The sequence below is a fragment of the Erinaceus europaeus genome, chromosome 2, assembly GCF_950295315.1.
Source record: "Erinaceus europaeus chromosome 2, mEriEur2.1, whole genome shotgun sequence".
Lineage (NCBI taxonomy): Eukaryota > Metazoa > Chordata > Mammalia > Eulipotyphla > Erinaceidae > Erinaceus > Erinaceus europaeus.
The window spans coordinates 147209033-147226681 of NC_080163.1; the positions used below are offsets into that span (position 1 = coordinate 147209033).

The 17649-nt window shown below is 39.5% G+C and overlaps 2 protein-coding genes across 6 annotated transcripts in view; one reads left to right on the top strand and one right to left on the bottom strand.

Moving 5' to 3' along the window:
- CDH8 (cadherin 8) overlaps positions 1 to 17649 on the top strand; it is a 487537-nt gene that overhangs the window by 354168 nt on the left and 115720 nt on the right. The window lies entirely within an intron of this gene.
- LOC107522821 (thymosin beta-4-like) lies at positions 1556 to 1862 on the bottom strand. Its single transcript, XM_060185431.1, has one exon. It carries the CDS (start codon positions 1860 to 1862, stop codon positions 1728 to 1730), a length of 135 nt encoding a protein of 44 aa, XP_060041414.1. The 3' UTR covers positions 1556 to 1727.

The following is a 17649-nucleotide window of genomic DNA, read 5'->3' on the forward strand; positions in this document are numbered from 1 at the left end:
GTCCACATTTCACTTTGTTCCTTCCCTCCTTTTCCCTGTATATTAAGTCCCACTTACTTTGTTTTCCAGGTTTTTAATTTGGATATTAAAAATATGTGCATTCCAATTATTAAAATCATTGAAAAAATGGCACTGATTAAGCTGCATTTTTTAAAAATTTATTTAATCAAGGAGACATTAACAAAATCATAGGATGGGGGGGTACAACTCCACACAATTCACACCACCCAATTTCCACATTCCACCCCCTTCCCCAATATCTTTCCCAATCTCTATCCCTCTGGGAGCATGGACCCAGGGTCATTGTGGGTTGCAGAAGGTGGGAGGTCTGGCTTCTGTAATTGCTTCCCCGCTGAACATGGGCTTTGACTGGTCGGTCCATACTCCCAGTCTGCCTCTCTTTCCTTAGTAGGGTGAGTCTCTGGGGAAGCTGAGCTCCAGGACACATTGGTGGGGTCTTCAGTCCAGGAAAGCCTGGCCGGCATCCTGATGGCATCTGGAACCTGGTGACTGAAAAGAGAGTTAACATACAAAGTCAAACAAATTGTTGAAGAATCATGGACCCAAAGGTTGGAGTAGTGGAGATGAAGTGTTGCAAATTCTAGTGTACTACTGCTTTCAGGTATATATTGGCCCTAGTTTATGGATACCTGTGTGAACATATGCTCTATCTCCTGGAACCTGGTCTATATCTAGGTTTTGGGACTTTGTTAGGAAGTGAACCGCCTGGGATGGAATTAGAGAATACTATAAAAGGAAAGGTCTCACCCGAGTTATGAAGCTGAAGGGTTGTCTTTCCACTCCTGAAGTCTCTGGACACAGTCTGAAGTGAAGCATGCTGGGGTGGCACTCGTTGCGTTGATTAGGTTGCGATCAGTGGATGCAATATTATTTGATAAGAATTGAGAGAAGCATATGGGAAAGTGGGCCCTACCACTTGATACACTACACCTTGTCTAGTCCACATTTCATTTTGTTCCTTACCTCCCTGTCCCTGTATATTAAGTCCCACTTACTTTGTTTTCCAGGTTTTTATTTTGCATATTAAAATTATGTGCATTCCAATTATTAAAATCATTGAAAAAATGGCACTCTGACTAAATTGCATTTTAAATTTTAAATTAAAAAAAAATTTTTTTTTTGTAATTTTATCTTCCCTTTTGTTGCCCTTGTCTTTTTTTTTTTTATTGTTTTTGTAGTTATTGTTGTTGTAGTTGATGTTGTCGTTGTTGGATAGGACAGAGAGAAATGAAGAGAGGAGGGGAAGACAGAGAGGAGGAGAGAAAGACAGACACCTGCAGATCTGCTTCACCACCTGTGAAGCTACTCCCCTGCAGGTGGGGAGCCGGGGGCTCGAACCGGGATCCTCATGCCGGTCCTTGCGCTTAGCGCCACCTGCGCTTAACCCGCAGCGCTACCGCCCGGCTCCCCTAAATTGCATTTTATACCCTGCAGGCCACCTTTACCAACTTGGTTTTGACTGTAGATTTCACAGTCTCCAACCCAGCTTTCTCCTCCAACAATATGCAAGTTCTGCCAGCCAGGTAGTGGGAGAGGTAGGCTTGGCTATCATTGTCAGTAGTTCTTGGATATGAAAAGGGTCAGCACAGTCATTTAAACTTGATCTAACCTCTTTGCATCTTACAAAGTTAAACAGCTAGAAGAAGTAAAATAAGAAGGCAATGCTTGTGGAATGTACAGTGTGCATATTGGCGACGCCTGCCTCATTATGATTTTCCGGCTTGCTTCTCCTGTTCAGTTGTTTCTTTTGAAGGCAGTGGGTTTTTCTCTTGCATTTCAGTCTTCTTTAATTTTGACTTACTGGATTTCTCAATCTCATCCATATTGGGTTTGCCAAACATGGTTTCAGAGGAGAGTGGAGAGAGGTGATAGCAGACCTAAGAAGAGAATCTACGCTGGGCTAGTGGCCAAGTGTCCATTAAGTCCCATTTACAAGTGAGATCATTTGGTATTTGTCCTTCTCCTTTTGGCTTATCCCACTTAACAAGATAGTTTCAAGTTTTACCCAAAATGATGCAAAGGAGATAACTTCATCATTTTTGACAGCTGAGTAATCTTCCACTGTATAGACCACTTTTTCTTTTTTTAACTAACTTGTCTGATGAGGAACATCTGGGCTGTTTCCAGGTCTTGGAATTACAAACTGTGCTGTTATAGATGAAGGTATGCACAGATCTCTTCTGATAGGTTTTGCTGTCTCCTTTGGGTAAATCCCCAGAAAAGGAATTGCTGGATCATAGGCTAGGTTGATATCTAGTGTGCTGAGAAGTCTCCAGACCACTTTCCACAATGGTTAGAGCATTTTCCACTTTCACCAGGAGTGCAGAAGTGTTCCTTTTCCCCCTACATCCTCTTCAACATTTGTTATTTCTGTCCTTTGTGATGAATGACATTCTCACAGGTGTAAAGTGGTATCTTACTGTTGTCTTTATCTGAATTTCTCTGATGATCAGTGACTTTGAGCACTATCTCATATATCTGTTGGCCCTCTGGATCTCTTCCTTGGTAAAATTTCTGTCCATGTCCTTACCCCATTTTCTAATGGAGTTGTTTGGTTTTTGTATGTTTATTTGGTGTTAGGCTTAGTATATTTTGGTTATTAGTCCTTTGAGGTGTTTTGTGTAAAGATTACCCACACTGTAGGGTGTCTTTCTGTTTAGGTGGTGAAACCCTTCCCTGTGCAGAAGCCTTTCAGTTTGATGTAGTCCCATTGGTTTATTTTTTGCTTTTTTTCCCTTTGCTGTTAGATTTGAATCCTTGAAGGCTTTTTTTGAAATAGAGGTCATGAAATGTCCTGCCAATGTTTTCTTTTTTTTTTTAATATTTTTTTATTTAAGAAAGGATTAATGAACAAAAACATAAGGTATGAGGGGTACAACTCCACACAATTCCCACCACCCAATCCCCATAACCCACCCCCTCCCATGATAGCTTTCCCATTCTCTAGCCCTCTGAGAGCATGGACCCAGGGTCGTTGAGGGTTGCAGAAGGTAGAAGGTCTGGCTTCTGTAATTGCTTCCCCGCTGAACATGGGTGTTGACTGGTCGGTCCATACTCCCAGTCCGCCTCTCTCTTTCCCTAGTAAGGTGTGTCTCTGGGGAAGCTGAGCTCTAGGACACATTGGTGGGGTCTTCAATCCAGGGAAGCCTAGCCAGCATCCTGGTGGCATCTGGAACCTGGTGATTGAAAAGAGAGTTAACATATGAAGCCAAACAATTTGTTGAGCAATCATGGATCCCAAGCTGGGAATAGTGGAGAGGAAGTGTTAGGGAGGTACTCACTGCAAACTCTAGCGTACTTCTGCTTTCAGGTATATATTTTGCAGTAGTTTATGGATACGTGTGCACATAAGCTCTCTCTCACAGAAACTGGTGTATATCTAGGTTATGGGACTTTGTTAGAAAGTGAACCACCTGAGATGAAATTAGAGTGTACTATAAAAGGAAAGGTCTCACCCGACTAATGAAGTTGAAGGGTTGTCATTCCACACGTGAAGTCTCTGGATACAGCCTGAGGTGAAGCATGTTGAAGTGGCAATCATTGCTTTGGTTAGGTTGTGATCGGCGGATGCAATATTATTTGGTTTGGATTGGGAGATGCATACGGGAAAGTGGGCCCTATCCAAGGGTTCCAGGACTGGGGGATGTAGGGGCTCTATAGTGAAGATGTGAGGTTCCTGCTGTCTTAGGGTTCAAAAAGATAATTGATAGTTAATGTTATCATCACATTATTTGTTAATTGGGTAACTTTGAAAAGTCCCTTTGTTATGGTTTGCTGTACAGTATCCAGTATCTTGTATATAGCTGTGCTATTGGATGCTTCTAATCTACTTGGTCTAGGCTTTTGAGAGAGTCCGCTTATCAAATACATAGCCTATATATTAAAAAGATTCGGTTTGTCTTTTGAGAAACTTTGAGACATACAATTGATTTCCCCCTCTCATATTAATTAACTACTGATTTATATGTCTACATTTTGCTAGGAGTGTACATAAACACCATTCCCACCACCAAAGGACTGTGACCCATCCCTCCCGCCCACTCCCACCCCCCACTGGCCCAGGAAGCTACATGTCTACCCCTCACCACTGGGTTTTTACTTTGGTGCCCTACTTACAATTTGATCAGGTCCTGCTTTTAGTTTCCCTTTCAGATCTTCTTCCTCAACTTCTGTTGATGAGTGGGATCATCCCATACTCATCTTTATCTTTCTGACTTAGCTCACTTAACATAATTCCTTCTAGCTCTGTCCAAGATGGGTCAGAGAAGGTGGGCTCATTGTTTTTGATAGCTGCATAGTATTCCATTGTGTATATATACCACAGCTTTCTCAGCCACTCATCTGTTGTTGGGCACCTGGGTTGCTTCCAGGTTTTAGCTATTATGAATTGTGCTGCTATGAACATAGGAGTACACACCTCTTTTTGGTTGGGTGTTATGGAGTCCTTGGGGTATAACCCCAGGAGAGGAATTACTGGGTCATATGGAAGTTCCATGTCTAGCCTTCTGAGAGTTTTCCAGACTGCTCTCCACAGAGGCTGGACCAATTTACATTCCCACCAGCAATGTAAAAGGGTTCCTCTGTCCCCACATCCTCTCCAGCGTTTGTTGCTGCTGTCCTTTTTGATGTATGCCATTCTTACAGGAGTGAGGTGGTATCTTAGTGTTGTCTTAATTTGCATTTCTCTGACAATCAGTGACCTAGAGCAGTTTTTCATATGTTTGTTAGCCTTTTGTATCTCCTCTGAGGTGAATGTTTTGTTCATTTCCTCTGCCCATTTTTGGATGGGGTCATTTTCTTTTTTGGTGCTAAGTTTGCTGAGCTCTTTATATATTTTGGTGATTAGTTTCTTGTCTGATGTCTGACATGTGAAGATCTTCTCCCATTCTGTGAGGGGTCTCTCTGTTTGTTTAATAGTTTCTTTGGATGTGCAGAAGCTTTTCAATTTGATGTAGTCCCATTGGTTTGTTTCTGCTTTAGTCTTCCTTGCAATTGGGTTTGATTCATCAAAGATGTCCTTGAGGTGTATGTGGGAAAGTGTTTTACCAATGTTTTCCTCTAAGTATTTGATTGTTTCTGGTCTAACTGCCAATGTTTTCTTCTATGGTTCTGGTAGGGATTTCCAGAACTATTTTTTTCTATTTTGGGGTTTGTCATATATGAAGTTTATTAAGTCAAGGAATGTTTGATAGTTTCTGGCCTAAAGTCTATGTCTTTGATCCACTTTGAGTTGACTTTTGAGCTTTGTCATATGTGATGGTTCAATTTCATCCATGTGGACATTTCAATCCAATTTTCCGAACACTATTTGCTGAAGAGGGTCTCATCATTTAATGGTTTGGATCCCTTTGTCAAAAATTAGTTGGGCATAGATTTGGGGTCCTATTTTTGTATCCTCAATTTTATTTCATTGGTCTACATGTCTATTTTGGTTCCATGACCATGTGGTTTTGATTACAGTATCTCTGTAGTGTAGCTTGAGGTCTGGTAATGTAATGCCTCAAGTCTTGTTCCTTTCTATCAAGATTGCTTTGGCAATGCTGGGAATTTTTGATTACAGATAAATATAATTTTTGTTCTATTCCTTTAAAGAAATACTGTTATTGGATAGGACAAAGTGAAATTGAGAAAAAGATAAGACACCTGCAGACCTGCTTCATCACTCATAAAGCAACCCCCCCCCACACACACACACATATCCCCACCAATCTAAGGGAAGCTTTTGTGCTGTGGGGCCTTCTTTCCCTCTCTCCTTCAGTCTCTATATGAATAAACAAAGATAGCTTGGGGCAGTTATGGCAAAAACCGTCTAATGACAAGGATAACATCTATAAGGTAGCATCAAAAAGACAGGTGATGAAAATCACATAGCAATCACTGAAGCACAGCAAGGGTTGAATACACTGGTTGCGTATCATTGTTTATGTATGTATCTAGTATTCTTTTAAGGAAGTAATTGTCCCAGACTCTTGAAGCTATCCCCATGGCTGTCCTCTGTAAATCATTATTCTGTTTTTTTTTTTTCAATAAAAAATATGTTTTAAGAAAAAAAATATGTTTTTTGTATCTAAAATATCTACTCAATCAGTTAATATGTCAATAACCCTGCAACTTCTCTTCATTGTTTACTATCTTTTTTAAGGTCAATACACTTTCTTTAAAGACTTGACAAGCTTCTAACAAATCAATTTATAAATACTTCATCATAAGACAAAGGTTATACTGAAAATCTTTTTGAGTTGAGCTTTTTGACCTAAGGAGCTGTTTTTGAATAAATGTTTTATAGAAGTTATCTGTGTGACAGGCTCTATCCTTAAAACTCTCACAGGGACTTTTTATCTTTCTGAACATTTCCATGAGGAATGGTAGATATTAACAACAAAAGATTACATTGTCCCATTGTGCATTTGATATGTGGCACGAGCCATTTCTTAATTTGAGAATTGGGTTTCTTTGGAAAAGCTACCAATGGAAAAACTTATTATTTTAAAATCCAACCAGTCTGGGAGGAAATGGTTCTCCTTTGGCTAATTTCTTTCACTCACATTTATTTATACAATGAAAAGAAACTGTTTTAATAAAAACATCAGAATTGTTTGGTACATTTCCTTTTTTGTTTGTTTTTGTTTTTAGATAATTTATTTGTGACACGGCCCCAATATACTTATTATATATAAGTGTGTTCTTTACAGTAAAACCTCACTGACAACATTAGAGAGATAGCTCACCCAGGAAGATGCCTATTTTGTTCAATCCTTGGCACTCATATCACTGGGGAGGACTTTGGTGCTATGGTATTTCTTCTTTTCTGTCTGAAAAGTCTCCTCAGATTAATAAAGCTCCACTGATGACCAAACAAACAAAACAAAAAACACAAACAAACAAACAAACAAACAAAATGCTAACTTTTAAAAGCTCTCCCAAGGGCCCTTTGACCTTCCTCTAGGCGTCTTCTTAATACATCTAGTTCCCCTCTGCTGCCTGGTGCCTGAAACAGTGCCACACATTTTAAGTTTGTATTACAGTGATACCTTACTTCCAAAGATTGGCATCTATTAATATATTACAAACTACTCTAGAACTTATATTACAAACTACTCTAGAACTAAATGACATAAATTCGCAGCAAACATTTAGTTTACTCAAAGATCTAAAATTTGTGCAGGCCTTGACAGAGTCTGTCTCCAGTGTGGTATCTTCTGGGACATATTGGATGTGGCTACCTATACAGTTCTAAGTTAATTTACTCATATGGTGGCCAAATTGGTATTAATTGTTAGCTACTTTTCCAAGGGGGAGTGGAGACTTCTACACTGCCTAAAATCTGTATTTTAGCAGCAAGTATTTCAAGGGATATAAGAAATCGATGCTGCCAACATTATAAAACTCAAGTCTAGATTGTCATAGAATCATCCTTTTCATGTACTATTGATTCATTCAGATGAAGGAAACATTTTGCTTTGAGATGTGAGACATGTAAAAGAGCCTATTGTTGTTATTAAAATTAAAGACTTGGCTGATGGATATAAAGGACTTGGCTGTGACGCAGCTGAGAGTGGGTTTAAACAATCAAAGCTTTATTAGGGTAGTAAAGTAGTATGAGATATATATTTTAGTTACTGCAAATAAACAGTTTTCATCAGATATATATGTTATTTATTATGGCTGTAGAGGAGAGAGTCTTAAGAGTTTACCAGCTGGCTGAGTCACAGGTGTTCTGTTCAGATGCAGTCATGGTGGGCATCTTAGGCACCCTCAGTTGAGATCTGACTGAGAAGGAAAAGCAGGTGTCAAAAGGGCCAGCCTTTTGGCTGCCTGTGCTTGAGTACATTGAATCTATCCACAGTCTGTTTTGTTTATGCTGTTAGCTGTGTCCAACTTCCTATTGGTTGACCTGTATATTGTGTCACAACAGCCTGTAGATACTTTTAAAGTTGCTAAATTTAATATTAGTTATTAAACATCATTAAACAGTACTTCCTAAATACTGGTATTATATCCTAACAGTCTTAGAACTTTAGAACATTCTAAAAGCTGAGCGTAATTATATAGCATCCTGTTCTTCTATAATCTGCTTTAAGCTTGTTCTTTGTGTTTCATTTGTGGATAAAACAAGTCCTTGTTTTAAGACTGGCCTTTTTGATCTGGCCAGCTATGGGGATTGTTTAGTATATCTCTTTCCACCCTACTCTCCACCCAGTACATGAAATAGTAAGATTTATCCTACTTAACTTAAAGATCTGTGGCAGTCAGTAGAGACAACATATTCTAAATAAAAACAGAAAGTTTAGACAATAATGGAAGGATCTATAATTCCTTACTTAAAAGGCTTTCACCCCCCAAAAAAATCTTTATTGGGGAATCAACAGTTTATAGCTGACAGTAAATACAGTTGTTGCTACATGTATAAAATTTCTCAATTTTCCTGCACCATAATACCTGGACCTGGACCTCCTACCTTCAGAGTCCTTTACTTTGGCATAACACACCAAAACTGTTTTAAATTCTGCTTTTGTGTTTCTCTTTCTGTCCTTATTTCTCAAATGCTGGCCATGAATGGGATTATCCCATATTCATCCTTATCTTTCTGGTTGATCTCACTTAAGTGATTCCTTCAAGTTCTATCCAAGATGAAATGAAGAAGGTGAATTCACCATTTTTAATAGCTGAGTAGTAATCTATTGTGTATATATATACGACAACTTTCTCAGCCACTCATTTATTTTTGGATACCTGGGTTGCTTCCAGGTTTTGGCTGTTACGAATTGTGCTGCAGTGAACATAGGTATACATACACACATCTTTTTGGATGGGTGTGTTTGACTCCTTAGGTATATTCCTAGGAGAAGAATTGCTGGGTCATAGGGAAGGTCCATTTCTAGACCATGAGGGTTCTCCAGACTGCTCTCCACAGGGGTTGGTTAAATTTACATTCCCACCAACAATGCAGGAGGGTTCCTTTGCTCGCACAGTCTCTTCAGCATTTATTGTTACTGTCCTTTCTGATGTATGACATTCTCACAGGTATGAAGTGATATCTCACTTTTTCTCTATTTGCATTTCTCTGGTAATCCATAACCTACAACATATTTTCATGTGTCTGTTTGCCTTTTGGATATCTTCTTTGATGAATATTCTGTTCATATCCTCTCCTCATTTTTGGATGGGATCTTTTTTATTTTGTGGAGTTTTGTGAGCTCTTCATATATTTTAGTTATTATCCTCTTGTCTAATGTATAGTATGTAAAGATCTTCTTCCATTCTGTGATAAGTTGGTTTGGGTGTTGGTTTCTTTTACTGTGCAGAAGCTCTGTTATTTGATGCATTAAGAGCCAACCTTAGATCTGAGATTCTGAAGTAGTTAATGTTAGTCATCTGTAGGAGTCCAGTTATTACAATTATGGTTGGATTCTGTTTATTTGAAATGAATTTGTTTACACATATGTGTGAAACTTCCAAGTGATGAATCCCACTTCCCCAGCCCACAGATTTTTGTCGTTAGTAAATTTGTGTTGTGCCCAGTGTTATACAATTTTTAAGTAAATAATTTAAATATGAGTGATTTGTAGAGCACATTGTGGAAGAATAAAGAACAACTAGATATTCAGAAAAAATTCTCTCATTATTCTTGTGGTTTACTATATTATAGTAAATATAACTTTGCCACAATTGTTCTTTTTACATGAGAGTTTTGATCTTGATATCAGTATTATACAATTTTTTAAATATTTATTTTATTTATTATTGGATAGAGACAGAGAAAATGAGAGGGGTAGGGGAAAAGAAAGAGAAAGAGTGTCACCTGCAGCCCTGCTTCACCACTTGTGAAGCTTTTCTCCTGCATGTGGAGACCAGGGGTTTGAACCTGGGACCTTGTGCACTGTAATGTGTGTGCTTAACCAGGTGTGCCACTGCCTGGCCCCCTTTGTAGGATCTTAACACCAAAGACATATCTGGAGACTTGAGTCCATGGGCATGTGAAATGAAAACAAGAGTAAATAAATGGGACTGTATCAAATTAAAACTTCCTCTCTCTCCCTCTCTCTCTCTCTCTCTCTCTCTCTCTCTCACCAGAGTACTGATCTCTGGCTTATGGATATTATACAAAATTTTACTAACAACATCAGGCATTTTCTGATCCATCTTCCTACTCTGTGCCTTTTAATAGGTGAATTCAGATCATTGACATTTATTGATATCAAAGAATGAAGGTTTTTTTGTTTGTTTGTTTTGGAAATTTTTTTAGTTATAAAAAAGAAACACTGAAAAAACCATAGTATAAGAGGGGTACAACTCCACACAATTCCTACCACCAGAACTCTGTATCCCATCCCCTACCTTGATAGCTTTCCTATTCTTTAACCCTCTGGGAGTATGGACCCAAGGCCATTGTGGGATGCAGAAAGTGGAAGGTTCGGCTTCTGTATTTGCTTCCCCTCTGAATATGGTTGTTGACAGGTCAATCCGTACTCCCAGCCTGTCTCTCTCTTTCTCTAGTGGGGGGAGAGTGGTTCTGGGGAATCAGAGCTCCAGGACACATTGGTATTGTTGTCTGTCCAGGGAAGTCTGGTTGGCATCATGCTAACATCTTCTTCTTCTAGCGTTTGCCCTTCTTCCGTAGCCAGTCAACAGCATCAGGTTGAGCCTGATGTAAAGTTTAGAGACCTCCTTTGAATCTGGAGAGGTGGCAGTCGTTGACTATGTGGGTCATAGTCTGTCTGTAGCCGCAGGGGCAGTTCGGGTCGTCTCTGGCTCCCCAGCGATGGAACATAGTGGTTCACTGGCCATGGCCTGTTCAATAGCGATTGAGGAGGGCCCAATCATAACGTGCTAGGTCAAAGCCGGGTTGACGCTTGCAGGGGTCTGTGATGAGGTGTTTGTTCTTTACCTCAGCTGACTGCCAACTCTGTTTCCAAGAGACTGGAGCCTGGTGGCAGAAAAGAAATTGAAGATATTTTAATGCCATTCTTGTAGATTTTTAGAGTGTTCTGATAGATGGCATATTTATGGTGGTCTGACTATTTATAGAAAACTGTACATAACTTCTTTCAGGGCAGGCTTGGTGATAGTTGATTCTTTCAACTGTTGCTTGTCTGAGAAGTAGTTCTAGTCCTGCTTTGTTGCGGTACCAGATGATCTCCTTTGGTATTCCTATTTGACATAGGAGAAGAGAGGGGAGGGGAGGGGAGGGGAGGGGAGGGAAGAGGAGAGGAGAGGAGAGGAGAGGAGAGGAACACAGCTGATGCTGCCCTGTAGCCCCACCTCTGAAGTCTGAGTTTTCTATTACATTTGAGTAGTTTTCTTTTTTTTTTCTGTAATTTGATAATTCATGTATAACAGCACAATAGTATTTTTAAAAATTTTTTATTTAAGAAAGTATTAATGAACAAAATCATAAGGTAGGAGGGGTACAACTCCACACAATTCCCAACACCCGATCCCCCTAACCCACCCCCTCTCGTGATAGCTTTCCCATTCTCTAGCCCTCTGGGAGCATGGACCCAGGGTTGTTGAGGGTTGCAGAAGGTAGAAGGTCTGGCTTCTGTAATTGCTTCCCCGCTGAACATGGGCGTTGACTGGTCGGTCCATACTCCCAGTCTGCCTCTCTTTCCCTAGTAAGGTGTGTCTCTGGGGAAGCTGAGCTCCAGGACACATTGGTGAGGTCTTCAATCCAGGGAAGTCTGGCCAGCATCCTGGTGGCATCTGGAACCTGGTGATTGAAAAGAGAGTTAACATATGAAGCCAAACAAATTGTTGAGTAATCATGGATCCCAAGCTTGGAATAGTGGAGAGGAAGTGTTAGGGAGGTACTCACTGCAAACTCTAGTGTACTTCTGCTTTCAGGTATATATTTTGCAGTAGTTTATGGATATGTGTGCACATAAGCTCTCTCTCACAGAAACTGGTGTATATCTAGGTTATGGGACTTTGTTAGAAAGTGAACTACCTGAGATGAAATTAGAGTATACTATAAAAGGAAAGGTTTCACCCGAGTAATGAAGCTGAAGGGTTGTCGTTTCACACGTGAAGTCTCTGGATACAGTCTGAGGTGAAGCATGTTGAGGTGGCAATCTTTGCGTTGGTTAGGTTGTGATCGGCGGATGCAATATTATTTGGTTTGGATTGGGAGATGCATACGGGAAAGTGGGCCCTATCTAAGGGTTCCAGGACTGGGGGAAGTAGGGGCTCTATAGTGGAGATGTGAGGTTCCTGCTGTAATTTGATCAGGTCCTGCTTTTAGTTTCCTAAATCAATCAGTGACCTAGAGCAATTTTTCATATGTTTGTTAGCCTTTTATATCTCCTCTGAGGTGAATGTTTTGTTCATTTCCTCTGCCCATTTTTGGATGGGGTCATTTGCTTTTTTGGTGCTAAGTTTGCTGAGCTCTTTATATATTTTGGTGATTAGTTTCTTGTCTGATCTCTTGCATGTGAAGATCTTCTCCCATTCTGTGAGGGGTCTCTCTGTTTGTTTAATAGTTTCTTTGGATGTGCAGAAGCTCTTCAATTTGATGTAGTCCCGTTGGTTTGTTTCTGCTTTAGTGTTCCTTGCAATTGGGTTTGATTCATCAAAGATGTCCTTGAGGTGTAGGTGGGAAAGTGTTTTACCAATGTTTTCCTCTAAGTATTTGATTGTTTCTGGTCTGACATCTAGGTCTTTGATCCATTTGGAGTTGATTTTTGTTTCTGGTGAGATAAAGTGGTTCAATTTTATTCTTCTGCATGTTTCAACCCAGTTTTCCCAGCACCATTTATTGAAGAGAGCCTCCTGTTTCCATTTAATCCTTTGGGCCCCCTTATCAAAGATTAGATGCCCATAGGTGTTAGGATTTACTTCTGGGCTTTCAATTCCGTTCCACTGGTCTGTGTGCCTATTTTTGTTCCAGTACCATGCTGTTTTGATGATGATGGCTTTATAATATAGTTTAAGGTCTGGGAGTGTGATGCCTCCATTTCTGTTTCTTTTCCTTAAGATGGTTTTGGCAATTCTAGGTTTTTTCTGGTTCCAGATAAATGATTGTAGTGTTTGTTCTATTCTCTTAAAGAAGCTTGGTGGAACTTTGATGGGTATTGCATTAAATTTGTATATGGCTCTGGGGAGAATATTCATTTTGATGATATTTATTCTTCCAATCCATGAGCATGGGATATCTTTCCATTTCTTGGTATTAGTTTCTATCTCCTTGAGTAGCGACTCATAGTTTTCAGTATACAAGTCTTTCACTTCTTTGGTCAACTTTATTCCTAGGTATTTGATTGATTTTGCTGAAACAGTAAATGGGAGTGATTTCTGGATGTCTTCTTCTTCAGATTTAGTGTTTGCATAAAGAAATGCCACTGATTTTTGTACATTGATTTTGTGCCCTGATACCTTGCTATATTGCCTAATAACTTCCAGTAATTTTCTGCTTGATTCTTTAGGTCTTTCTATGTATACTATCATATCATCTGCAAATAGTGAGAGCTTGACTTCTTCCCTTCCAATCTGTATCCCTTTGATTTCTTTCTCTTGCCTGATTGCTATGGCAAGAACTTCCAATACTATGTTGAAGAGTAATGGTGACAGTGGACAGCCCTGTCTAGTCCCTGATCTGAGGGGGAATGCTTTCAGCTTCTGTCCATTGAGTATGATGTTGGCTGTAGGTTTGCTATATATAGACTCCACTATCTTGAGGAATTTCCCATCTATTCCCATTTTTTGTAGAGTTTTGAGCATGAATGGGTGTTGGATTTTGTCAAAGTCTTTCTCTGCATCTATTGAGATAATCATGTGGTTTTTGGCTTTGCTTTTATTGATGTGGTGAATGGCATTGATTGACTTACGGATGTTGAACCAGCCTTGCATTCCTGGGATGAATCCCACTTGGTCATGATGAACAATCTTTTTGATGTGTTGCTGTATCCGGTTGGCCAAGATCTTGTTTAATATTTTGGCATCTATGTTCATCAGAGATATTGGTCTGTAGTTTTCCTTTTTTGTTCTGTGCCTATCAGCTTTTGGTATCATGGTGATGTTGGCTTCATAAAAGGTGGAAGGGAGTATTCCTGTTTCTTCAATCTTATGGAATAGCTTAAGAAGTATGGGTATTAACTATTTCCTGAAAGTTTTGTAGAATTCGTTTGTGAAGCCATCTGGTCCAGGACTTTTGTTGTTGGGGAGATTCTTAATAACGGTTTCAATTTCTTTGTCTGTGATTGGTGCATTTAGATTTTGTAGTTCTTCTTGGTTCAGTTTTGGAAGTGCATAGGTTTCTAGGAATTGTTCCATTTCTTCCAGATTCTCTAGCTTGGTGGCATATAGAAGTTTCGCAGGATTCTCTGGATTTCTGTGATGTCAGTTGTGATATCTCCTGCATCGTTTACAATTCTATTAATTTGAGTCTTCTCTCTTTTTTGTTTGGTGAGTCTGGCTAGGGGAATTTGTCAATTTTGTTTAATCTTTCAAAGAACCAACATTTGGCTTCATTGATCTTTTGTATGGTTCTTTTATTTTCGATGTTGTTTATTTCTGCTCTAACTTTAGTGATTTCTGTCCTTCTGGTTGCTTTAGGGTTCCTTTGTTCCTCTTCCACTAAGACCTTGAGGTGTGCAGTAAGGTCGTTCATTTGGGCTTCTTCTTGGTGTTTAATATGTGATTGTATGGCTATAAGTTTCCCTCTCAGTACTGCTTTAGCTGTGTCCCAAATATTTTGATAGGTTGTGTCTTCATTTTCATTAGTTTCCAGGAACATTTGAATTTCCTGTTTGAGTGAGTCTCTGACCCAGTGGTTCTTAAGGAGCATGTTGTTTAGTTTCCAAATTCTATGTCTTTTAATAATTTTCCGTTTGTTGTTAAATGTTAGTTTTACTCCACTGTGGTCTGAGAAGATACTTGGGATGATTTCAATGCTCTTGAATTTATTGATGCTGTCTTTGTGGCCTAACATGTGGTCTATCCTTGAGTATGTGTTATGTGGATTTGAAAAGAAGGTGTATTTCAGTTTTTTGGGGTGGAGGAGTCTGAAAATGTCCAAGAGGTCTAGTCTGTCAATCTCTTCATTCAATTCTCTTGTTTCTTTGTTGATTCTCTGCTTTGTTGATCTAAGTGTCAGAGTGGGGTATTGAAGTCTCCCACTATTATTGTATTACTATTGATGTATTTTTGAAATTCTTTCAGTAGATGCTTAATGTATTTAGATGGTCCCTCGTTGCGTGCATAGATGTTAATAATTGTTAAGTCTTCTTGGCTGATTGATCCTCTAATCTTTATGTAATGTCTTGCCTATCTTTTATTACTTTATTTAATTTAAAATCTATCGTGTCTGAGATGAGAATGGCTGTTCCTGCCCTTTTTTGTGGACTGTTAGCCTGTATGATAATTTTCCATCCTTTCACTTTAAGTCTGTGTTTATCTTGTTGTGACAATAGTATTTTTTTTATCAGAGCACTGTTCAGCTCTGTTCTTTAAAATTTTTATTAGTGATTTAATATTGATTTATAAAATTATTAGATAATAGAAGTATAATTCCACTCCTTTCCCACCACCAGAGTTCTGTATCCTCAATCCCTCCATTGGAAACTGCATTTGTTCTCTCAAGATACTGTTATGGACTGTTATGTTATATGGATGGACTATAATTTCTATAACTATGTCTGTATTTTTATATATATGCCCATTTTTTCCTATGGTCCGGACTTCTCTTCCTTCTGTTCTTTTTTTTTTTTTTACATTTATTTTCTTATTGATTTAATAATGATCAACTAGACAGTAGGATAAGAGGGGATACAATTCCACACAGTCTGCAACACCAGAGTTCTGTATCCCACCTCCTTTATTGGAAGCTTTCTTATTCTTTATCCTTCTGAGAGTATGTAACCAGGATCATTATGGGGTACAGAAGGTGAAAGGTCTGTCTTTCCCTGGTGGGATAAGGCTCAGGGGAGGTGGAGTTCCAGGACACATTAGTGAGGTTGTCTGCTCAGGGAAGTCAGGTTGGATTCATGGTAGCATCTGCAACTTGGCGGCTAAAGGGCATTAAGATATAAAGCAGAAGTAAGTCACACCTACTACTTCTGAGTATCCTTTGTTTCCTCTCCTCTTCTCTCTCTGGTTCCCGATAGAATTGGAATTCAAAGCCCTCTGATCATCTTCCCCTAAAATTTCTTCCCCTCTGGAAGTATAGATCAAATTCATTCTTTCTTTCTTTCTTTCTTTCTTTCTTTCTTTCTTTCTTTCTTTCTTTCTTTCTTTCTTTTTTAAGAAAGAAGACATTAACAAAATCATAGGATGGGGGGGAGCGGGTACAACTCCACACAATTCCCGCCACCCAATCTCCATATCCCATCTCTTCCCCATTTGCTTTCCCATTCTCTATCCCTCTGGGAGCATGGACCCAAGGTCATTGTGGGTTGCAGAAGGTGGGAGGTCTGACTTCTGTAATTGCTTCCCCGCTGAACATGGGGCGTTGACTGGTCAGTCTGCTTCCCTAGTAGGGTGAGTCTCTGGGGAAGCAGAGCTCCAGGACACATTGGTGGGGTCTTCAGTCCAGGGAAGCCTGGCCGGCATCCTGATGGCATCTAGAACCTGGTGGCTGAAAAGAGAGTTAACATACAAAGCCAAACAAATTTTGAAGAATCATGGACCCAAAGGTTGGAGTAGTGGAGATGAAGTGTTTGGGGGGTACTCACTGCAAACTCTATTGTACTACAGCTTTCAGGTATATATTGCCCCTAGTTTATGGATACCTGTGTGAACATATGCTCTATCTCCTGGAACCTGGTCTATATCTAGGTTTTGGGACTTTGTTAGGAAGTGAACCACCTGGGATGGAATTAGAGAATACTATGAAAGGAAAGGTCTCACCCGAGTTATGAAGCTGAAGGGTTGTCTTTCCACACCTGAAGTCTCTGGACACAGTCTGAAGTGAAGCATGCTGGGGTGGCACTCGTTGCGTTGATTAGGTTGCGATCAGTGGATGCAATATTATTTGATAAGAATTGGGAGAAGCATATGGGAAAGTGGGCCCTACTCTAGGGTCCCAGGACTGGGGGAAGTTTAGGCTCTTAGTGGAAATGTGAGGTTCCTGCTATCTTAGGGTTCAAGAAGACAATGGATAGTTACTGTTATCATCACATTATTTGGTAATTGGGTTAACTTTGAAAAGTCCCTTTGTTAGACATACAATCAGTTTTTCCCCTCTCATATTAATTAGTGATTTAAATGACTACAATTTAATAATCTTAATGTTAGTATTTTGTGAAAGGATATTTAATTGTTATGAAAAGTAGATTATGCTAGTGGAGAAGATGAACTTATACTTAAACATTTGGCAATAGAACATTCTTGAATGTTGGTCATTGGGAAGGGAGAAAAGAATAATTGAGGTAGAAAATAATGAGAAATTCTTGTTTGAGGGGGCTGAGTAGTGGCACGCCTGATTAAACCACGGACCCATGCAAGGATCTGGGTTTGAGACCCCTGCTCCCCACCTGCAGGGTGGACATTTTAGAAGTGGCAAAGCAGGTCTTCAGGTGTCTATATTTCTTTTTTTAATATTTATTACTTATTCCCTTTTGTTGTCCTTGTTGTATAATGTTGTAGTTATGATTGATGTCGTTGTTGTTGGGTAGTATAGAGAGATGGAGAGAG

What these genes read in the sequence shown, in the direction of transcription:
- LOC107522821 (XM_060185431.1), bottom strand. Translation starts at nt 1,862, where the DNA reads ATGTTTGGCAAACCCAATATGGATGAGATTGAGAAATCCAGTAAGTCA.